Source organism: Clinocottus analis, unplaced genomic scaffold (assembly GCF_023055335.1).
Source record: "Clinocottus analis isolate CAN_PGR_092001 unplaced genomic scaffold, fCliAna1.0.p SCAF_18, whole genome shotgun sequence".
NCBI lineage: Eukaryota > Metazoa > Chordata > Actinopteri > Perciformes > Cottidae > Clinocottus > Clinocottus analis.
The window spans coordinates 5,912,383-5,935,356 of record NW_027175909.1 but is presented as its reverse complement, the minus strand read 5'-3'; the positions used below and the strand labels follow the sequence as shown (position 1 = coordinate 5,935,356).

Here is a 22,974-nt window from a genome sequence, read left to right as displayed (position 1 = left end):
ACCAGTCGACTTAGTCTTTTGAATCATCCCTAATTAGAGAGCACAACATTAATATATGTGGAGTCTTGTATATTAGTGGTTTTCTGCTTTAGCCGACATTCTCTTGCTTCATTTGAAGGACGAGTTGGAAAAATATGAAATCAATTACTCTCTGGTCTGTGAAGCTCGAGGCAGCGGCTGGCTGGCTAGATTAGCTTAGCTTAGCATAAAGACTAAGAACAGGGGGAAACACTGTAGCTTCATATTTAGCGTACAGACACGAGAGAGAGATTTGTGACATTTTGTTGACCGTTTCTGAAGGAATTTTTAAACTCAGATTTAACACCCTTCACACGCATTCATCTGCATATCTTGCAATATGTTTCAAGTATACTGTTGTTCTCTTGAGAAAGACAAGGTGTGGTCCAAATTAAACCATCTGAGCCCAGAAACTGAATCAAAGAAAAGGCTTGATGTTGAAATGTCCGCTCTGTGCATGTTGCAGTTATTTGTATGACAACAAGTGAGATGTGCATCGCTTGCTCTCCTCCAGGGCCGCCTGATAAACTTCCCCAGCCCACCAAGCCTTTGCCGACGGCGCCCCCTCCCCGCTCCCATCCTCCATCGGACCCCCGCAAGCCAGACAGGCAGACGCGACCTCCGAGGCTTCCTCCAGGAGACAGGCCGTCCCACCCCAACGCCAAACCCAACGTCTGCGATGGGGGCTACAACACCCTTGCCATTCTGAGGAGAGAGATGTTCGTCTTCAAGGTTAGTGAGGAGTCAGCGATATCCAAACAAACCCAGGGCATTTTTACATTCTGTCTGTTTTGAAGAGTCATTTTGAACCCCGGAGCGGTTCATTTTACCCCAAACTTGGTTCTCTTTGCGATGTGAAACAACAGCGATTTGTCTCTACCGGACAAACGACCTTGTGAGATCTTGTCTGAGGGATAGTTTCCACCGATGTATGCCTGAAGAGAGAGTCTTTGCCCGCATGAGGTTTCTGGCTGTAACGTAATAGTGTGATAAACGCAACAAAAGAAAGACTCATCCTTTTGATTCAGACCAAAGGAGATGGCAGGCAGGTCTGAAAACCCACTGTGGAAAGAGCCAGCTTGCGAGACAGCTTCGAGGATTACCTAAGTATACAGCGGGGTGGGAGGCTCTCTGCTAATCTGCTTCATGTTCTGTATATATGCAGAGTGGGCATAATGTGGAAAATGGCACACATGACTTTCATATAAATTGCTTTTTTTGTTTGTTTTCCACACATTAGTAGAAAGGTTGACACTGTGGATACAGCTTGTGGAAACATGGTGGATTCTCCTCCAATTATCTCGAAAACGGGTGCCTGTGTATTTCAGTGCATATTTAAAGCAGCCATTATGTCTAAAATGAGCTCTTTCCATATTACATTGAGCCAGTTGAGCAGGAATTAGGCAAAATGGAGATTTCACTACAAAAAGAGCACGGTGCGTCACAGTTTTCCTTTCTCCCAAACAAACTTGTGATTCCTGTGTCACAGCACAAGGTACTCATGTCCCTTCATGCGTCTTTATCCTCGGTCTGAGCTTGTGAATACTAGACCGTGGCGACATGTTCTGAGGAATCTTGTGGCAACACAAAGATGCCCTGTGTTCTCCACAGAAAGGAGAAAGAAGGCCTCCGATGCGCTGTGAGTGCGACTGTGTTCCTCTGAGTGTATAAATAGGTAGTATTCAGTGGTTAAACAGAAGGCTTGTGGAGCGAGGGGGAAAACCCTTTCTCTCCTCTGTGCTCCCTCTCTCTCTCTCTCTCTGAGCGTGTTCTTTAAACTAAAAAAAGTAAATAAATCACGCTTGGAACCGGCGCTGCTACCTGTGAAGGTATTTAACAAAAATTAGACTCAAAGCCCCGACTGTCTCCCTTTTTTTTTTGTGGGAATACTATCCGCTTGTTACAGTAGTCTAAATACAGCTCCCATCTCTTTCACATGGTGCCTGCAGTAGCTGTTGTCATCCGTCATTACTCCCAGGGCAGCAGCCAGGCCTGATGAAGTGAGGAGGATCATGGGATTTCTGCAGAGCTCAGAGATGCTGCGGAGACAAAAAAGGACATTCAGCAATCAGCCAAACTTTTCTTCTTCTTTTGGGCTCCAGATACCTCCAGTGTGTCTGTGGGTTTGACATTTGAAGAATCACTTCTGTCGTTCGAGCGGCCGCTCCGTCTTCTTTAATGGGCCGTAACTAATCCGATGTTTTGACGTTGTTTACCGCTAACTTGTTCTCGACCAAAATCTAATACTTTTTCCCAGACTTGCTTACACAAAGCGCATCGGCTGATCCTCTCAATTTTTTGTCTCGATTTTTATTTTGTAATCCAGGCAATTTCCCCAATTCTTCTTGCTTTCCTGAAAACATCCTGGAAACATCCATCAGACAGGCATCTCTTTGTTTGTTTTTTTTGCAGTGTCAATGCAGAGAAAACAATCCTTTCTCCGCAGCGGATCTGAGGGTCTGAAGTGATCCTGCTGTTCACACTTCTTCTGTGTACTTGTGACGAATCTTAAACTTATATAATAAGTGTTGCAGGCACTGATCATCTTTCGGCTTGAAAGTATTATTTGGCTTTTCAATTGACGTTTTTTTGTAGATTTTTTAAATTGCATTTTTAAAAGTGCCCTTTAATGTATTGTGTCCTTACTTATCAAATGTTTCAACGCTGTTAGCTTCTGAAGGACACAACAAAATGTTGGGTTCCTGTTATTGCTATGCACGTACACACTTGTGCAATTAACACATCTAATTAAAAGTTCATAGACTTCTTATGCATGAATTTTCATACAAGACTGCAGCTTAGTTCATAGTACAAACTCCCACAGTCCTTAGTCTTATGTGGCAAATGAGTCTCTTTGGAGGATGATCCACAGGGGCCACCCGCGTAAATTGCTATTCGGCATAAACAGCATGACTCCTCGTCTTTGTTTAAACTCGCTGCTTATTGCAGCCAGCTATCCAATTAATACTGTAAATGAAAAGTACATGTTTCACTCATAAGCACTGAGGTGTGGCGGGGCGGTATGAACGAGTGGGTACAAACTGACATGTCCCGCAGTCCAAGTTTTAAGTCGGATTGTAAAATTGTTTAATAATAAAAATGAAAACCGGGAAGCGGGCCTCGCCACTAATGTGCAGAGAGCTTTGATGAATGTTTCTCTCTGTCGGCCGATGGAAGTACTACCAGCTCACACTTTTTCCAAAGCTGTAGACGAGTGGAGGGGAAGGAGGGACAGAGGGGGATGATTTGTTACGGGACACATGTCAGTGCAGACGTAAATCCTTTGTGTTCGGATCTTCAGGACAGCGAATCAAATGAGAAATCCATAAGAGTCCACGAGTCTGACTCGGATCCACTCTGTTAAGTGTTGCTTCGCGGGACGAGCAGGTGGTCCTAATATTTCTTGGTTCTCAGTGAGCGCTTTGCCAGTTTTCTCCCGAGAAGACTGAAGTATCACGTTAATGCCTTCTGGCCTCCTGGTGAAGCTGCCCGGCTGTAAAACGGATGATCTGGAATCCTAATTGGAGGTGTTTGCGTTACTCCAGAGCCTGATATACTCCCTTTGAAGCACGCCAAGGTTTATGGATGAGACTAAAGGCGAGTTACAGTGATGGCTGACAGGAAAGGGAATGATTTACGGCGTGTGCATCCTTCTGGTTTCAGTTTTATTTGACTTCGCGTCTCTTGTTTCTGCCATTTCTAAGGGTGAGATCTTCTCTCTTTTTGTTTTTCATTCACACGATTGATTACTTCGTGGTGTGGGTCCATTTGGCTTGAGCGGCTTGGCTATTCTCGCCGTCCCCACTTGATTGTTTTGGAAGAGCACAGTCAAGTCCAGGCCAAGTCATTATAGCGGAGATCCCAGCAGCCTCACAGCTCCCGAGGTCCACAGGTGGTCCAGCAATGTGAAGTCGGGGGGAGTTTGGGGTTTTGTTTGCGCTCGCTGACAAATGTGATGAGCTGTTTTAGACTTCTACACCACAAGAACCAAACATTTAGAGCCACACTGTCAGTATTTTAGCACAAAGGCGAGGGAAGGAAAGCGTATCATGATCCGTTGGATGTTTGCAGACAAACTCCTCATTCATGCCTCATCTCTGAAGATGTCTTCTGTCAAAGTGTCAGATCTCATTATTCCTGTTTGCTTGTTTTCTGGCTTTGAAAGTATATTGAAGTCTACAGATTTGTAGATGAACTCCAAAACCATTTATATGCAAATCTTCATTTTTCTCTACTTTTGCGATATATGGGATGCTAAAAACTTTTAACAAAGGTTTTCCTGTTCCAGATTTTCAGAGCCCTTTCTTAGAGAGACGTGTCATGATAATGATATGCACTGAGACATGCTGCTGCATCCACAGTCCATAATTACCCACAGTGGGGAAAGTGGGCATCTCACTTTGCCCCACAGGGACAGAGGTTATTGTTTGATAAAAAAATATTGAAATGTTCCACTTTCAGAATCACAAAGTAGTGCGGCTCATCAAGAACGGCTGAGAAAAACATATGCAAATGCATGCAGTCATGAAGGCAAATGTATTCAATGTTACGGCCGTAGAAGTTGTTTTTTGTCGACGTCAGGTACAACAATAAGTAGTGTAGCAAATTACAAATATAGTAACTTTTAGAAAGTTACGCGGCGTCTGTAAAAGTCAAAACGTATGTGACAGAGATATCCTGACCTTTAGTCCTCACTATGGGTCACACTTCAAAAACGCTGGATCCTACACTTCCCATGATGCAACCCAATAGTGCCTTTAAAAGCCGAGCTTTTAAACTTGGAAAAGCCGCTTTAAGAGCAACAGAAGACGGGATTCAACGGATTCTTTTAATACCGTTTAGTGTCCCTTTCACTTCCCCGCTAGTGTTGCATTTACCAGTAGAGGAAGTAAAAGGTTAAAAAAAAAAAAGGTAGTAGTCTTTCAGAATAACAAGAACATCAAACGACATTTCCTTAACGGATCTATACGCGCATCGTTCCCAACAACGCCGAGACTGATTCACTCGAGGCGCGTTAATCTACAAAGGCGAGGGTTCGGAGCCATGCCTGTTAAGGTGGGAGTTTTACGGCCGATCATTTTTCTCTCCACCGAGGTGACACGGGGTCGTTTGGGGTTCACGCGGCCGTCCGCGTAGATCCAGTGTCGCCAGTAAATGCCCCTGTGAAATTACGCAGCTCCCGCTTTTATGGCCCCGAGCGCTCCTGGTTCAACTTTCTGTGAACCCCTTAAACCATGTGGCGTCCCGTCGGAGGCGGAGAATCACTCCCAACACGTACATGCATGTGGACGTGCACCGGCTTTCCTCAGGAACCCTTTTCCTCCGTCCTCTAATGCCTCCGGCCTGCAGTCCGCTGTGATCGAGGAAAGGCCAAACCTCCACCTCGTCCTCCTCACCACTAGTCCTCCGCTCAATCACAGGGGTCTTGTCAGTCAGCGAGAGACCGTCATTCCTCGCTGTGGACAGATTTAGAGCAGGGGATTGTGGGACGCCGGAGGGTGCCTCGCGGTTCAGGATTGGCCACTTGGCCGCCGACGCGGGAGACAAGCTTTTGATTCCGACGTCCATTAATGAGAGCGCAGCGGCCGAGCGGGCAGCGAGCTGTCCACTCTTCTCAGCATCGTCCTCCTCGCTGTGTGAGCGGGAGGAAGGGGACGGAGGATCTGTCTCAGTGGTCTCAGAGGAAGATGTGAGGGGCTTTTTTTTCATGCCATAAATGGCATTTCGGAAACTGTGAAGTTCTATTACAGTATCAGGTCCATAGTTTTTTCTCCATCGGATGTAATAAAATGATCAAACACTCACACGAGCAGAAATAGAAACAGGAAAGGCAAGAACGACACCGTGTACGCTAAATATAACGCGGCAACCAGGAGACAGTTAGCCTAGTTTAGCATAAATATTTAACTGCCCGCCTCGTTGACATTTAATGCATCTTGCCACGGGTATAAACTGTGGAGCTGGCGGAGAGGAAGGAGCGGTAATGGAAATAATAAGCCGCAGGTTGAACCAGTGCTTCTTGCTGTCGTGCATTTCAACCGTTGCAGTTCAGTTAATGCGGTTTGGAGACGTTTTGTTCCAGTGGCGCTCCAGTCGACTACTGTACAGAAGTAGCTCTCAGACGCACAAACACACAACAGCAACTCTCCTGCAGCTCTTTTCCTCAGTGAAGGAGGGGATTTGAGAAAAGACATCCTGATGGGTGATGTGTTGTCAGGCTTCAACCCTAATCCTCAAACCCTCTGAATTATTTACACCCGCATTCTGCTCTCAGTCAAGCCAAGAAAGGGTGCGCGTCACATTAAGCGAGTGTGGGATCAGCAACACTGTCACCCGAACACCGCTGTCTGTCGTGTTCCCACTTCTTCACTCGCGCGAGCGCGCAGGCGGCAGCAGAAGATGCTCACCCGGGGGTCGACCTGGATTACTGTGATTAAGGACACACTTGGGATGATTCCAACGCATTTTCATTTCCTCTAATTGTCATTGTGGGATTATGTCCTCTTTTTGTGTTTCATCATCTGCCAGAAGCAGAACTTCTTCCTGTACGTTTTTCCTTTTCTGTAAAGCAAATGTTTTTCTCCAACTCAATTTTTTTACGCTACATATGTATATGTGTGTGTGTGTGTTTTAATAATTACATCTATTATATTTCAAATCTTATCATCTTTTAATTGTATTTCGTATATTTTACACATTTTAGTTGCACGTATTTAGTCGAGGAAATGAAAAGATGTTGAAATGAAGAAACTAACAATGTAACCCTGGTCTGATTGTCTGCACATCCATGTGATTCATAATCTATACACTTGATGGCTGCTCTTGAATGCCACCTCCACTTATTCTTGTCTTTCATTGAAAATGCTTTTTAATTTCTCTCATTAAGAGTAATTCTTCGAAGCTGATGAATAGGAGTTCGGGCTTTGTAAGAGCCTCCTGCTGATAATTTTAATTGAAGGTATGTGTGAGAGTGCATTTGACATAAAAAACGTTTGCAATAGATAAATACGTTCTACATCACATGAAGTGGAATAATGGCGTTCAGCGTTTGCAGCCTACAAGCCATACTCCATCAGAAGTGCAATTAAAACTTTGTACCGGTATGTCTTATGAAAAAAGTCAAACAAAAGATCCAAGGTTCATACTTGTAAAAAGAAAATCTGCAAATGGAACAAGTAATAATTTGCTTGGTAGGATTTTATGTAACAAGACGTGATATTAAGTCCTTTCAAGATGAAAGAGATTTTGATATTTCCACGGATCTGTTTCAATTTAGCGAGCCAGAACCCTTCATGCAGTAAAAGGATGAGGTCCAGACGGCAATCTCTGCAGTGTGCTGACCAGGATGTCTGCTCCTATAGAGAGCATGTGCTCGTACGACCTCATTGCTCTGCGTGCATTATCATGAGAGGCATGCGTGACAGAGCGCCGGCCTTCCTCTCAGACCAGAGAACAGGAACATTTACAACTTCTGCTGAGACCAAACTTGCTGTGATTCTCCTCTGTGTTCCTGTCTCTGCAAAGTGCCGGCTGAAATCTTCTACAAGCAAAGTGTGCTCGCCTGAGCTTTATTTTCAGAGCGGGGGAAAGAACATTTTCTCTTTTTACAAAGTCAAAAGGATTCAAACAAGTCCGATTTCACAGTTTGATCTGTTTTCAATTACCGGGCGTACGGGAGAAAACGCTGAACAATTGAAATCTACGCGGGCAGTAGGTAGAGAATGGGCAAAGGGAGAGGAAGAGAGCAGGAATTGGGATGCGGGACAAGGGGAAATGAAAAGAAAGAGGAGGAAGAGTCCAGGGAGCGAGGAGAGTCCCACAGAAACAATTGGATTAGGCGGAGAGGGAGGAAGAGAGCAGCGGGGAGAGTGTTTGATAAATGGGCTGTTTATTTAGCTTTCACTGTGAATGAGGCCGGGCGTGATGATGTGTTGTCTCCCCTCTCTCCCGTCTCTTCTGCGTCCCTCGCTGTGAGGTCGGGCTTTTTTTGGCCCGAGCGCTCAGCCCCTTTCAGGGGACGCAATCGGCCGCTCGTTGCCAAAGGGTGGGACATCTCGCTGCGTCCTAATAGCTTTCACAGCTGGGTCTCCCCCCGGCTCCCTCTGTCATCAAGTTTCATCCGACATCAAAAAGACACACCTTCCACTTGGCCGCGCTCACGTTACACCCCCTCTCCTCCCTCCCCCCACCCTACACTCCCCCGTAGGAAATCAGAGACTCTTGGCTTCTCATAAAGCTCCTGGCTATCACTTTGCCCCCCGACACTTGATGGTTTTTCCAGTGCGCTCTTCAGGTTCTGCGTGCGTAGCGGTAGCGGCGGGCCTCGTGGGGCTTTTCCTGGCAACCTGAGAAAGTAGACGTGCATCTCGCGGCCGCCGGGGGCTGTCGCAGCGGGCGGCTCGGCTCGGCCAGCGGGCGTTGTCGCGAGAGCGGGAAAGCGGGGCGGTGGCCTCAGTTCACCGCCATCAGATGTTCTAATTTACCGCCAACTGTGTTCCAGTGTGCGGCGTTCATTACATATGTATCCCCGGTTCAGCGCAGGTTGTTGTTCGGTGGCAATAAACTTCTGTGTGACCTTCATCGGGCCGGTTCTCCTGTTTCCCTAACAAGTGTTCTCTGTTCTCTCTCAGGATCACTGGTTTTGGCGGGTGAGAGATAACTCGGTCATGCCGGGATACCCCATGCTCATCAGTGTCTTCTGGAGAGGCCTCCCGGCCAAGATAGACGCCGTCTACGAGAACAGCGAGGGCAAGTTCGTCTTCTTCAAAGGTAAGCTCTCCGGCTTCAGCACCATCATCGCTGTTGTCCTCTTTATCGTTAGAGGCACAGCGGAAAGCTTTGACTCATCCTCATCAAGCAGTTTTGAAAGCCAGTTTAAATATTGTGTGTGTGTGTGTGTTTGTGTGTGTATTGTTCTTCCACAGGAATTTTCTATATTCATTCTGTGTGCATGGCTGTCACGTTTTTTTCGTATGAACTGGATGTCTTTTTAGTCCTCTGCATGTGTTTTCTGTGTGTCTGGATTTAGGAGCAAACCGAGTTTTTTTTTTTCCTTTAATAACTGCCGTATGTTATCGTGCTCCCTCAAAGAACGACCTTAATCGCATCTGTGTGTTGGAGTTCAATGCAAATCAGTGGAAGAGTCAGGCAAAGTTTGGCCCACTTGGTTGGTGGAAATCCGCTATAATCCACCAGTTTGGGCTTTTATTGAGACCAGTGCTGGTAGTCATAATGTAACTGTAGCTAAACGTAAGCTTAAATGATGAAATTCACTGTCAACGCATGTGCCAAAGAACTTGAATACTACGTTGTTTTTGTTGTCGTTTAGTTGTTTTTTTTTTACCTTCCCCGATTTGTCCACATATTCAAATTTAGACTAAGCTAGCCCCAAAACACAGATTCAGAGTTAATTCTCTCTAGAGCCGAAAAGCCACTGAAGAGAGCCGGCAAACGAGCATAAAAAGTCCTGTAAACTCGTATTTGCATACACTCCAGAGAGGCAGACGCTCAGAGAGAGGGTATTGATGAAAGGAGACGTAGGTAAGCAATGAGAGTCTGCTGAGATTTTTTAAAAAAAGAAAAAAAATACAAATCTTTACTTCAGCCTGTTTCTTTTGTCAACACCAAACAATTCCTGGAAATGCAGACTGCCACAAGCGCTGGAAGTTTTGATTCCGGGTGCTTTATCCTGCACCCTGCCCCCTTTTTTTTTTCCCAGACTGCATAGCAACAGGATTGCACACAGATTGAGAAAGATTTGCTATTCTTCATTTGAACGCGCACAGCTGATTTCCCAGCAGGCCTGACTCTGTCTGTCCCCAATTTGGAATGAAACATCAGGAAGAAAGCCGGTCAGAAAACCAAACGCGTCCTCGTCTCACCAGCCGCTCAGAAAATCCGGCGCCCTCGGTTCTCCGAGGATAAATGCACAGATGGAGGCTTCGGAGTGGAGTCTGCGCTCGAGTCCTGGCTGACGCACTGATGAGCGTCGCGCTGTTAACGCATCACAGAGCCGGTCAGACAGCAGACACGACTGGCATACATTAGAAATAGATTCAGCATGTGTTCTTCATTTTGAGTCCGTGTTCGCCTCTTTCCATTCTTCTTGAGACGCTGGATCTGCAAGTCCACAATGTGAAATCGGTAGAGTTAAGCCTGTTGTTCGGCGTCACTAATGGGACTAAATGTCTCTGTGTTGATTACGGCGCGCAGGCGGATTTTAAAGAATTACACTTGAACGCCGTCCCTGTCAAAATATAACAATTGGCCTAAATGACAACAAGGTAAGAGGTTGTATTATACATAAGGAATTAAATGAATCAAATCTAACGCTGACAGCAGCAGGGTCACACAAAAGCACGCGGCAACGTCTACATTTTGCTCCCAGGAGGCCGGATCCACTGAGAGCTTGATTGGTTGCTTTTGTGACAGAGGACACACAGAGCTGCGTGCTTCGCAGACACGTCTGAGAGTGTGGTTTTGAAAATATACATATTTGTATATTAAAGATAGACGGATTAATCGGCCGTGGGTAATTTGTCTGCCGCTGTTCGCTCATTGTACACATCAGTATTGGCGCCTGTGTACATCACAACGCCCTTTCAGCACAGAATAGTCAAATATCGTGGAAAACGGCTTCACCGCCACATCGTTTGACCTGCAGGGGGCGGTGGCGGTGACTGTTGGTACGTCTGTCAAGTGTTTTCATTTTCAAAACTACGGGAGGTAAGCCGCAGCGATGATGACCCTGAGTCCTCTTGACTGACTGAAGCGAGGCGTTTTTTTTTAAATTTTTGTTAGCTGTATCTAGCAAGTGTCAGCGTATGCTAACGCGTTAAAGCTTGAGTCTGCTGCTGACTTTATGAACTTCCCCGCCCCCGCAGCTCGAGAAGTGAATATTTATGAACTGCGTGGTCAAGGTCGGAGTACATCGACTTTGCAGAATGCATATGACACGTTTCTACACATATGGCTCGCGTTTGATGCATTGAAGCCCAGCTGCTAGGTTTCAACAGGACATTTATCAATGAAGAACAACAATTTAGGTGAAATACACAACATTGCCCCGTTGTTTAATTCTGGCGTGTGTGTGTGTACACATGGCGCTTGATCATTTCAATTCACGCTAACACATGTGTTATTCGTTTTGGCTGTACAGTACGTGTTTGTGTGTGGCCCGCAGAAGGAGGAGGGGTCCGTTTAAAAAAAAAAAAAATCTTCATCCTATATAAGACTCTTCACACAGTGTTGAGGGCAAGCAGGGGATTAGTCACTACACTGAAGCAGATGCCGGAGCTGCCGCTACATCAAAGCCGCTCTCACAGCTCCGAAGAAGAAGCCAGACTTTTTTTTTTAATATGTGGACAGATAAGTTGCCACCAATTTGAAGAATAAAATCCACCCCAAAAATCAAGGAGAATCACATTAAATGTAAGATAGGCAAAGACAGGACTTTTGGTTTGATTTGGAAATCGAGATTAACTCATTATTTTTGGGAATCTCAGCGTGTGCTTGGGAATGTGTGTGTGTGTGTGTGTGTGTGTGTATATCTGTGTGTATATCTGTGTGTGTGTGTGTGTGTGTCTGTCAGGGCCAGAGGAAGTGTGACCCAGAATGAGTGGAGCGCTGTAAGAGAAAGAGGTGAAATGACAGGAATTTCCTTTCCATGAAAGAGGCCACTCCAGGTCTCTCCTCCCCACTTACCATTCTGCCGGCGCTCTGTCCGAACTCTCCCTCTATAAATCTCCCTTCTTCACCTCAGCTGTAGAGTGCGAACACTTCTTGAAGGCCAGATGTCAGATGTGCAGCATTTATGAAACAAGAGAATGGGTTGAGGGATCATGTCTGCTATGTTTCACACCCATTTCCTGTATTTGTCAAAGTAAATTGCCCAGGTCATCTTCAAGCTGACCTCGCAAAAAAGTCCCTTACAGTCTTTTAGGTTTAAGAGCCGTTCAAGTAGAGCAAAATGCCATATGAAACGTTATTCGGTGGAAAAAAAATGTTTACACTAACGCATACATAAACCAACCCTTTCCTTCTCAGCCTCACCGTGTTTTCTCTGCTTGGTTTCTATCTTTACTCCCTCAAAGCGCCTCTACCCGAGAGAGAGAGAGAGAGAGAGAGAGAGACAGAGAGAGAGAGAGAGAGAGAGAGAGAGAGAGAGAGACAGAGAGAGAGACAGAGAGAGAGATAGAGAGAGAGAGAGAGAGAGGGAGAGAGAGAGAGAGGGAGAGAGAGAGAGAGAGAGGTTTCTGTTGGATAATTGAAAGAATATGTAGAAACAGATAAGATCAATAGTCATGGTATTTGTGATAAATGTTGTTTCCCAGACTGGAACATTGCGTGTTGACAGCCGAAGGTCTCGTTTCAATTACATTATCTGAAAGAGGTATGATAAAAGAATACAAATTTTTTTTAAAAAGACTATGTGAGACATGATTTCGGTAAATAATGATAAGCCATCATGTGTGATATTCTTAGTGTTTCCTTTCTCGCGCCCACTTCCCCCTGACACACCCTCCACCAGTGACGAAGAAGAGCTCTTCCTCGGGTCACACGCTGTCACAAACGTGCCCTTGAGCCTAATTACTCCGTGGGAGTTTGGTTTTGAAGAGAAAGAGGGTGAAAACCAAACAAAAACTCACAACATGTAATATGATCCAAACATTAAACAACATTATTACGGTCCTTCCAAAAATATCCTAAAGGTCAGGTATTTGTTTGGCTCCTTTGGGCTCGGAAACCTTTCAGGGTTTAACGACTCTTTAGGTGCCAGTTTTCCCACGAGTCGTTGCTGTTTCTTCTCATCTCAGCCAAGTCAGTTTGCCAGCGCTGCAAAAGTTTCCAAAGTACCTCTGAGCAAGGGCAAGGAGAATTTGTCACCATGTCTGTGTCCTACTTTAAATTAGGGAAACGTCAACATCAAATACAGTAATACAAGACAACAGGTTATTGCCTTCCATTTGTTACAAGGCTCGCGTCTGTCCTTGTAAATCTGCCCTTCTCGTCTGCTGCTCCAGGAAGGTAATCCCAGCTGTTGCTTGTCCTTCTTCCTCTAATTTGTTTCTCTCTCTCTCTCTCTCTTGATGTGCAGGGAAACAGTTCTGGGTGTTTAAGGACACGGTGTTGCAGTCTGGTTACCCCAAGGACATCGCCCAGTTCGGCCACGGCATGCCGGCCCAGAGCATCGAGACCGCCGTGTGGTGGGAGGATGTGGCCAAGACCTACTTCTTTAAAGGGGACAGGTGGGTGCCAATGGAGGGAGAGCGCTGTTTTCACGGATGATAACGGACCTTTAAAAAATCTTCAAGAATTCAGAAACATCGCAGCTTGTACGTCCATAGAAACTGCGACTCCAGTGGAGATATCGGCTTATTTGGTGTGTTGATGGTGGTTGTGAAGGTCTAATATGTCCGGTGACACAATATGATTTAGACTTTTCTACTTTTCTATTCCATAAAGTTGGGGAGGGACAGATTAAAAAGCAAATAGTCTGACGTGGTGCGATACGGAAACACATCTGTCGGGTGTCGGTTACATTTGGGTCGATCTATTCCATTATATTATATTTGTACTATATACATACTTGTTTGAGTAAACATTAAATGAATGTATGTCTATGTATTTATTTAAATGCATTTAAATAAATGATGATCCCAGTCACCACAGCTTAGTAATTAAACACTGGTGTGGGATCGATACTCGACAAAATACCATCGGTTGTGAGTTTCTGCTTTGTCTTCCTGCGGCTCATCCTTTGTCCCTGCTTAGGTACTGGCGTTACAATGAGGAGATGAGAACCATGGACCCCGGCTATCCCAAGTCCGTCACAGTGTGGAAAGGTGTGCCTGATTCGCCACAGGGGGCCTTCGTCGACAAAGCCAACGGTACGACTTGTCCCGCTCGATATTCTGGTTTGGCAATAACAGCGCTCTTTGCGCGCCAGGCAGCATTGATTTCAGCCGGTCACTGGCACACACTGTGCGGGAGGTAAACCAGGGTTGCATTGATTGAAATTTGCCCCACTTATTATATCGAGTCTCAGTGGGTGGCACGCTTCCATACATGCGATATCAGGGGAAACAGACAGCTGCAGCGTTTGTGTGCAGCAAATAAAGATGAAAAGAGGTCAGTTTTGAATTGTTTCACCAGCTGAATGTTGCGCAATCAGTCCGTCCGGCTCAGTGTGCCGCAAGACCCAGTTGGAGCGGGATTGTGGAAAGCAGAAAAAGGACAAGACTACCGCTGGGTGCTCATTCCGGTTTAAGCCAGTTGGCCATCACCAACGGTTGAGGGGCGGGGGTGGGGGGGGATTTTTAGCTCTCAAAGAGCTCACCCATAGGCCAGTCAGGTGGCGTGAAAAGGAGAAACAGCTTTTCCCATTGGGTGTATCCTACCAGGTGGGTTTGGGCCTGGTCTTGGCAAGGGCCCGGGTTGGAAAAAGCGGGGCAGGTGGCGCTGAACGCTCCGGCCATCTGTTTCCGAAGATCCGCTGCCAGATCCGTAGCCGGGCGTGTCTGCCGGCGAGGCCAGGTGGAGCGGGCATCAATCGGAGCATGAAGGGTGGAGTGATGTCCAAGGGGATGATGGGTGTTTGCGTGCATCACATGTAGCCGCCTCCACGGCCGGCGTACGTATCGGCCTTGCGATTCATTTGGCGGGCCCGGCGTTTGCAGCCAGCGTGTCAAGTGGCGCGCTCATAACATTGACCCATATAACCAGGCGTAATTGAGTCTGCTGCTGCTGATGGCGTGTTTGGGGCAACATGTTTCAGAGTAGCGGCCCCGGGGCGATGTCGACCTGGCTGCAGCCCACAATAGCTCAAGCTGTCTCACCTCTCGCTCCCCTCTCCAACTAATCATGCACCTCGGTGCGGTGTGTTTGTGCGCTGAGCCCCCATCTATCTGTTGCTTCGTCTGGATCCGTCAGTCGCTAAATGACTTCTTTTTCACTTCACTTGTGTTCAATGCAGGAGAAAAGTGCGGCAGAAGCTGCAGCCAGATTGTGAAAGGGAAAAAATCCCATCACTTTTTTTTTTTTCTTTTCTTTTTTTAGCTAATCACAATAGCCAGCTGAACTCTAAACGAGAGTTTGGTAGCAACGTGTGTGTGTGTGTGTGTGCGTGTGCGTGTGTGCGTGTGTGTGTGGACTGGCTGGTGTTGCGTTGCCTACACAACCACATGTTGCATGATTCTTTCTTGCAATCATTTTATTCTTCAAGTCAAGTTTTTAAGTTACACATTACCTCACATCATGAGACAACAACTAACAAGTAAAATAAAAAAAATAATACATAACAGCGTAACAACCAACTATAAGAACATAAGGACAGAAAAACACGGACAGATATCGAACATAAATCGTCGTCTTCCATATTGAAGCTACTATAACAATTGTATGCATCTCATGTTTCTGCTTTCTAGCTTGATTCCCCAAATCTTCATGCTAAGCTAATCGTTTGGCAAAGCTACACTCAATATTCTCTTAGCAACAAAGCCAGTAAGTGTTTTTTCTCTGTGATTTCCTCCCGCTCATGAATTAATTGGAAGCTGTGTGTTGTGGAAGCGCAGTCTGCTGGGCAGAGCAGATATTACAGAGATAGGAGTTTGAACTGGGACTTAAAAGCTTTTTTTGCCTGACTTATTATTTATTTCTTTGCGGATCGTGTCCTCTCTCTCTCTTCTGAGGTGAATCTCTTCGCAGCCTTTTCATTTCCTCACGTCTTCGCCGTCAAAGCGGTTTAAAAAGCTCCGACTTTTACGACAGGGTCATTCTGTTTCAACTCAGAAAGAGGGTTTTGTTTCCATTTCAGATTTTGTGAACTTCATGAGTGTAATATTATCTGTTAAATCTTTGAACTAAATTGCCCCTGAAGAAAAGGACGTTTCCATACTTCTGGCTAAAATTGTGCCAAATATCACGAACCAAGATTGCAATTTGTTGCCTTTTTGACAAGCCAAAATATTTCTGAGGATATTGAAATGTTTTTGGAGGGGCGAAAATAACGTTATGCAATCTTCAACATTTGGTGAAAATATTTGACAGGACAAAGGAAACGTCAGACGTAAACAAAAAGCTCTCCGACACACAATGACCCCGCTAGCCGGCGCGTGAATAATACACCGAGAGAAACAAAGTGTTAAGGGAAGAGCATCCAGCCTGTCATGCTCAGTTTTACACAGAATATATTTTCAGTGACTTGCAGGCGGCGAAGATGCTTAGAGTCGACATTTTCAAACGTTCAGCAGCTTCAGAATAAGGCACAGGAAAAGTCTCAAATGTCATTTCACTGCTTTTTTTTTTTAAACGTTATATTGTTACGTTAAAACGTTTTCTGTCTAAATGTTTGCTGGAATGTATTTGATGCTCCTGCCACCATCGGGCTCCACACAAACACAGGTGGAAGTTAGTTTTTTCCCCTCCAGGGGAGGGCATCAAGGAATGAACGTTGTGTAAGTGGACTTATGTATTGTGACAAAGGGACAATTGCCCCCACATCTCTGTTAATAAGAAAAAAAGATGTCACCACAGCGGCCGACATTTGTTGTGCTGCTGTGTGATATTAGCTGCGAGGTTGGGCTCCCGGTCGGGTGTGTTCACTCTTTTATGGCCAGATATAATTAGGCCTGAGGGACAGCCTCAGACGTCTCGGCTGAACAATGGAGCCCAAACGGAAACAACGGCTCAACAGCAGAGCAGGAGACTCCATTGTTTGAGGTGCGCTTGTTTGACCGCACTGGCAGGTTATTGCCACTTTGTTTCGGTTCAATCAGTCCCTTTTTGTTTGGCTTTTCTGATGACAACAAAAGGCGGAGTTTGAGTCTTAATTAGAGAGAAAGCTCCCTCCCTGAAGAGACGGAGAGCTGAACTTTGCTCAACAGCGCACATGAACAACATCCAACACTCCTACATTTCACAAGGAAATATGGTTGTGTTAACTGCTTTTATTTGACAGCTCCGGGTGCTCGTTGCTTCACACAGAAAACACGTGATTGGTTTAAACAATAGGATGTATTGTCATAGATTACACTACCAACACAACATACCGTGGATAAGATTAGCTGGATTAGATTTAGCTGGATTAGTAATTCTATTCTAGTCTTAAAAGGTCCGCTCTGCTGCATAATGCGTACTTGTAGTGCTGATACTTGTCCACTCTTGCTTAAGTTTGATTTTAGTACTTTGACTGAAGAATAGAAACTGGATGTTTTTCTCACCGTTGACTTTGATATTTTTGTTTTCTGCCTCTAAGACGACTGGTGTCCTTCCCGTCACTTAAAGCTTAAAGTTTCCTTGTTTTCTCCCGTTAGTTTGAAATAGCCGAGTGATGGCTGGTTTCACTCCCGATCACATCCACTGAGTTTGTAAAGAGCAGCTTCAAACACCCCCTGAAAGTCTTTTCTCGCTGCCCGCCTGTGGTCCAACTTGCGGCGGTGATTCAGAAGCGTCCGCCAGGTTACGTCGGTACGCCGTGACCTCACGGCTGGGCGTGGTCAGAGGTGAAACAGAATTTGAAGCGGAGAGGGAAGTGACCCGCTGCTCCTCCGCCTTGGTGTTCAGTGAAATCCAGATAGAAACGCGCTCACAGGTTGCGTCTTCTGTTTCCTCCCGCTCAGGTTTCACCTACTTCTACAAGGGCAAGGAGTACTGGAAGTTCAACAACCAGTTCCTGCGAGTGGAGCCGGGCTACCCGCGCTCCATCCTCAAGGACTTCATGGGCTGCGACCTGACGCCCGTCGACCCCGCCCGGCCGCCCGCCGCCGACGGCGACTCGGACGTGGTGATCGAGCTGGACAACGAGGCCAACACGGTGAAGGCCATCGCCATCGTCATCCCGTGCGTGCTGGCGCTCTGCCTGCTGGTGCTGGTCTACACCGTGGTGCAGTTCAAGAGGAAGGGGACGCCGCGCCACATACTGTACTGCAAACGCTCCATGCAGGAATGGGTCTGAAACGGCGGTGGCGGAGGCGTGAGAGGCGGGGGCCGGGCCAAGGCGGAGGAGGACGGTGGACTTTTGGACATCCTATGAGACACCACGCAGCCACGAGTCCTCCTCCTTAGGGCGATCTGACACCTTCGCTCAGACACTCAGAACCAACCAGGCGAGCCGGTCGGCAGGCCCCTCCCACAGAAGGTGACCCCAGGACTTAGACGTTGACTCCGCTAACCCTTCAGCCTTTTTCACAAACAGGGGAGCAGATTCGTGGGGATCTTTTTGCCTGATAAGACAGTCAGTCCCAGTAGGAAACAAGGAGGGTCAGTATCACTTTGTATCTCAGAAACTTGACTTCCGATCCCCATTCCTCTTTTATTTCTTCGCCAGACTGCTCTTAATCTGAAGGAGGACTTACACGGGGGACGCACTCTCTCTCCACAGGGCGCTGCATTGTCATCCGTCATATCAGGTTGTTGATGAAACAACAGTTTTATATTTTCTGATCTCGGTGCCCCTCCCCCTCCTCTTCCCTCGCGTCATACTGCGCTCAAAAGATTTACAGTCTCAAACAAACACCAGTTAATCACATTACCAACCTTCAATCCCTTTTCTGTAGTTTTTTTAATTCTCTTATTTTAAATCTTTTGAGTCAGGAGGTCCTCACCGTTCCCTTTAACACGCTCCTGAGGAAGAGACCAAACGAAACCAAATAAAATCAATTTCTCTCCAAAGAGGATTACATTTTTATTTCCTTTTTTTTTTTGTCATTTCAGTTCATCCTTTCTTCCCCTCTCTGGATCCTGGCAGCGATTAGGAGTCAGGGAGCTCTGACTGTTGTGGCAGTCTGTTTGAGACACAGGGGCCAAATTATTCTGCAATATTTTAACTCGCCTTAATTATCGATCATACTACTTGTGCTTGGTTTTTGCTGTTCTTGGAGTTGTTTTTCTTTCTTTGTTTTATTTGTATACCGCTTTTTGTTTCTATTTGTTGTTTGTAATTGGTATTTCATGTTTTTTATTACGTTACCCAGAGTGCTCAGCACTGGCTTGCTGAGCCATTCTGGACAGAATATACAGTAGGGTCAGCCTGTAATGAGAGTAATGTATTGTATCTTAAAAAGACGTAGGAAGGTTCTGGAGTAAAGCCACTATTTGTGTGTTAAGATATTTGTTACTGTTACTGTTATCATTTCCATACAACATACATCAGGCTAATTATGAGCTTGAGAGCTTGTTACTGGATTATGTTGTGTCTGCATATTCCCCTCAGATAGAAGAGGTGTGCATCCAAAATGGTCACTCTGTATGGTTATTTGTGAATGGACAGACCATCTCCTCAAATAATCCTGTTGACTGCCTTGTTTGAGAGAGCTCGCAGTTCCCAGAATGCTCTTGTCTCCTGACTGAGGACCCGCAAAGTCAAGATCAGTGCCTGTGTCAACGTGCATGCCAGCATTTACTGTACATCCAGCCGGCTGAGGAGGAAGTTTCCTCTTGAAATTACTGTTTGCATTCATTTTTGTACATTTTTTCAGTGTACCTCTCCCTCCCCTTACCTCCAGGTACAATTGAATATCCGAAAAAGAAAAAAAAAGAGACCTTTAAAAGATTCAAGTGGTACAATCTTTGGGAGACGTGATGGGTAATGAGCGAATCAAATTGGCTTCAGTAAACCAGTGAGCAAACATGTGCTGTCACAGCGGGCGCTCTTTGAATGTGTGTCTGTTTTCATTAATCACATACTGGGTTTTTTCTTTTCTTTCTTTCCTGTTTTCCGGTCAAAACAAATTGGACATCTCACAATGACTTCTTTGTGTAAGACTTTGGGACAACGGGGAAACGTGTCCTGACAGAATGAATAAATTGATCAATATATGATTAAGAGCTGCCTCCGTCCTCTTTGCTCGTCTTTTAGCGTGTGTGTGTGTGTGTGTGTGTGTGTGTGTGTGTGTGTTCAGTGCGGCTCCGTGCTCACTGTACACACCTGTTCCCCACCTCCGATCTGTGTTTGCTTGTGGTTCCATTAGTCGTACAGGATCTGCACCACACAGTGTCAGTTTGGGTTGAGTCTTTGAGAGAAAAGGGAACTTGAGAAACACGGTGTTCCTGTCAAGCACTTGAGCTGCTGACGATTTGCTGGAAGACACCAACAAAAAGATTCATGATACCACGAAATAATTTGAATAACGTAATGTAAAGTTTACCTGATGATTCCTCTCCAGTTAAAGTCATTGGGACGTCATTAGGGCAACGTGCACAATTTGATGTCAGTCATGAGTTACTATTACACTTTTAACACTTGGACTAACTAGCTCTATTGTGCAATACAGGTATGACGTTTCTTTTACTAGCACCACATTGGCTGCCCAGTTAAAGTCTCCTTCTCATCTCATTTTGATTGAATGAGCCACGAAACAAAATATACACCGGAAAAAAATGCACTCCTAGCGTGATCGCTATTTGGCATTTAAGCTGATTCTCGGTAAACAGCCATACTTGGGCTCGTGAGATGCCGGCGTGGTCCTCACTATTCAACACCACTAACAACATACTCCCATGACAGCTTTACTTTGTGTCTTAGGAGCTCAGTCTGCCAGCTACTGTCAATCAAACCGACACCCCTCTCCATCCGACGGATATTTCAAAAATCTTTTTGTGACTACAAAATGGGATGACTAAATGTCAGCTGGCTCTAAAGCAACTTAAAAAATGTCTGGAACCGGCGTTGTGCAAACATTGCAGACGGAGGGCCGACCTCCAGCGCACGGGGGTGTTGGCTCCGACTACGGTGAACTCTGACCTCCAGAAATAAAGCCAGCGAGCAGCAGGAAAGAAAAAGAAAAACAAGTAGCATTTGATTTAGCGATAACTGTGTGTTGATCTGGGCCCGGGAGCTCAGCGGTCCATTTGTGTGCTGCTGTATTTTTGGGGTGACGTGATAGAAATCAGTGCTTTTAGATGTATACGATCCCAGCGGTGCAGCGTTGGCATTTATTGCAGATTGAATGTGAAACGGGAGCCGTCTACGGCCCCGGCTACTGTTTATTCAAGCTTTGCTGGGACACATTTGACATACAGTTACTTCTAACAAAGAAAGTGAGGTCACGCAAGTTTACTGAGTGCGGTTTCTAAACCGGTGTGTGCGTTTGTGTGTGTGTGTGTGTGTGTGTGATGAAAATTACACTCATAGGGATAACACTTCATCGGTTCTCATCACAGGGCTGTTCAGTGGTGAAATTGCCTCTCTGCTTTCGGACAAAGGCATTATATGCCCGGCTATGTTTAGACCGGTGCTTTTTCCTGAGGCTCTTAGTCATTGTCTATTCTCTCTTCATCCCTGTAAATACAGAGTGTGTGTCCATGTGCCTATTTGTGTGTATAGAGTAGTCTGTATGTACCAATTCTGCAGCAGTAATACAAACAGTTTATTGGTGGAGAAAAAAAAGAAGAAGAAAAAGTCAGTCAGCACTTTCTTTCACTTCTGTTTGTCTACATGTGTGCCCTGAGCGAAGCACAAGTTTGTCTGCGTGTTCCCGTGTTGCTCTGCCAGCCTCGGTGTATTGATGCATCGGTCTCTGGCTGGCTGGCTGCCGTGTGTGTGTGTGTGTGTGTGTGTGTGTGTGTGTGTGTGTAAGCATGTCATCCTCACAACTGGAGCCTGCACAAACCTTGTGAGCCCAGCTGCCTCTTTTGCCGCGGCTGGGCTAAAATATTGGTGCTAAACTGACCTACACTAGACAGGGCTGTTTTTCTACGCTGCTATTTTTGCCAGCCCTCCTCCTCCTCTTGCTGTCATTGGCTGAAAAAGTGAGTGATTACGGCAGCAAGCCGAAGTAATACATTTTCATTTAACCCGGGTCCTTACGGTGCACTGCTTAATGGCCCCTCTTAAGGACCATATATCCTAGTGCCTAGCTGAAAGGAGCTTTCTGAAGGTCAGGAGGGGTCAAGTTGTTGCGTTGGCCCAGATGAAAAAGGTTAAAACATATAAAGGAAACACAGAAAGAGTTCCCTCCTTGTAGACTACTGTCTTTTGCAGCAGCAGTGAAGCATACCTATTTAAAGATAACATTGTTTTGTTATTCTTGCCTCTTTCTGTTTGTTGGATCATTAGCTTCATTTCACGGCATTTATTGTGAGTAGGTCGACTGTATCCTGTTTGACAACTCAGCACCTCCTTACCAACTTTCTTGTTAAAATGTACTGTTCACTAAACCACTTATCAGGCTGTGCGGTCAAAGCGACTGGAACCGGCCACTGCAGGTTTTTAGTTTTTTTGCCTGTCAAAAAAACTAAATGACATTAGCTACAATCCACAGGATGTCCGGCTAACTAGCTCACTGCTGACAGTAGTAACAAAGCCAAACTGCACCTTATATATTAACCAGGTTACATTTGTTTTTGGGGTTACATGTCACACAAAAATAACCATCCACAACGATCACATCCACTGTGTAGTATTCTCCTCTCTGTGGCGGCCGGTCCTGGATGCTACGTTTAGGCTAAAATTTGGTGATAGTCTTAATTGGATCGGGGCAATTCAAGCCAATGTTTTACAAAAAAACATGTTCTGTTCACAGAGCACATCAGTTGGTCTCCATCCTGTAAGGCTTGTAACAGTAGAAGGGACAAAGTAACAAAGCAAACATCTATCCTGTCTTGTCCAAGTATGCTAGTGAAGCAGCTAAACACGGTTGTGTTAGTCTGACAATACTTTTTTTTCAAAATACTTACAATAATACTAACTAAGTTTACACTGCAATACAAGGGCAATTTCATTTTCAACCATCCCATGGAGCTAAATTGAGCTCAGCTAGATTCCTAATCAAACAGGCCAGCGATATATTATTTATATTTGTCAGCAGACAAAATGCACTACATTTACTGCCAAACCCTGCCACCGTTATCTAGATATAGATTGCGGATTGGCCGTGCGAGAACAAAAAGCTTGACGGGCGCAACAGCTCTGGAGGACAGGGTTTAGCACACAGTCAATTGACCCGTCCAGCTATGTCA

The 22,974-nt window shown here is 45.6% G+C and overlaps 1 protein-coding gene across 2 annotated transcripts in view; it reads left to right on the top strand.

Moving 5' to 3' along the window:
- LOC137788555 (matrix metalloproteinase-16-like) overlaps positions 1-19,840 on the top strand; it is a 60,656-nt gene extending 40,816 nt beyond the window's left edge. For both annotated transcript variants that reach the window (XM_068581411.1, XM_068581410.1), the window contains 5 exons: positions 533-750; positions 8,649-8,787; positions 13,115-13,265; positions 13,792-13,907; positions 17,637-19,840. In XM_068581411.1, coding sequence (XP_068437512.1) covers positions 533-750; positions 8,649-8,787; positions 13,115-13,265; positions 13,792-13,907; positions 17,637-17,971 — 959 coding nt within the window. In that variant the 3' untranslated portion in view covers positions 17,972-19,840. The remainder of the gene's footprint in view (positions 1-532; positions 751-8,648; positions 8,788-13,114; positions 13,266-13,791; positions 13,908-17,636) is intronic.
- Positions 19,841-22,974: the final 3,134 nt, after the last annotated feature.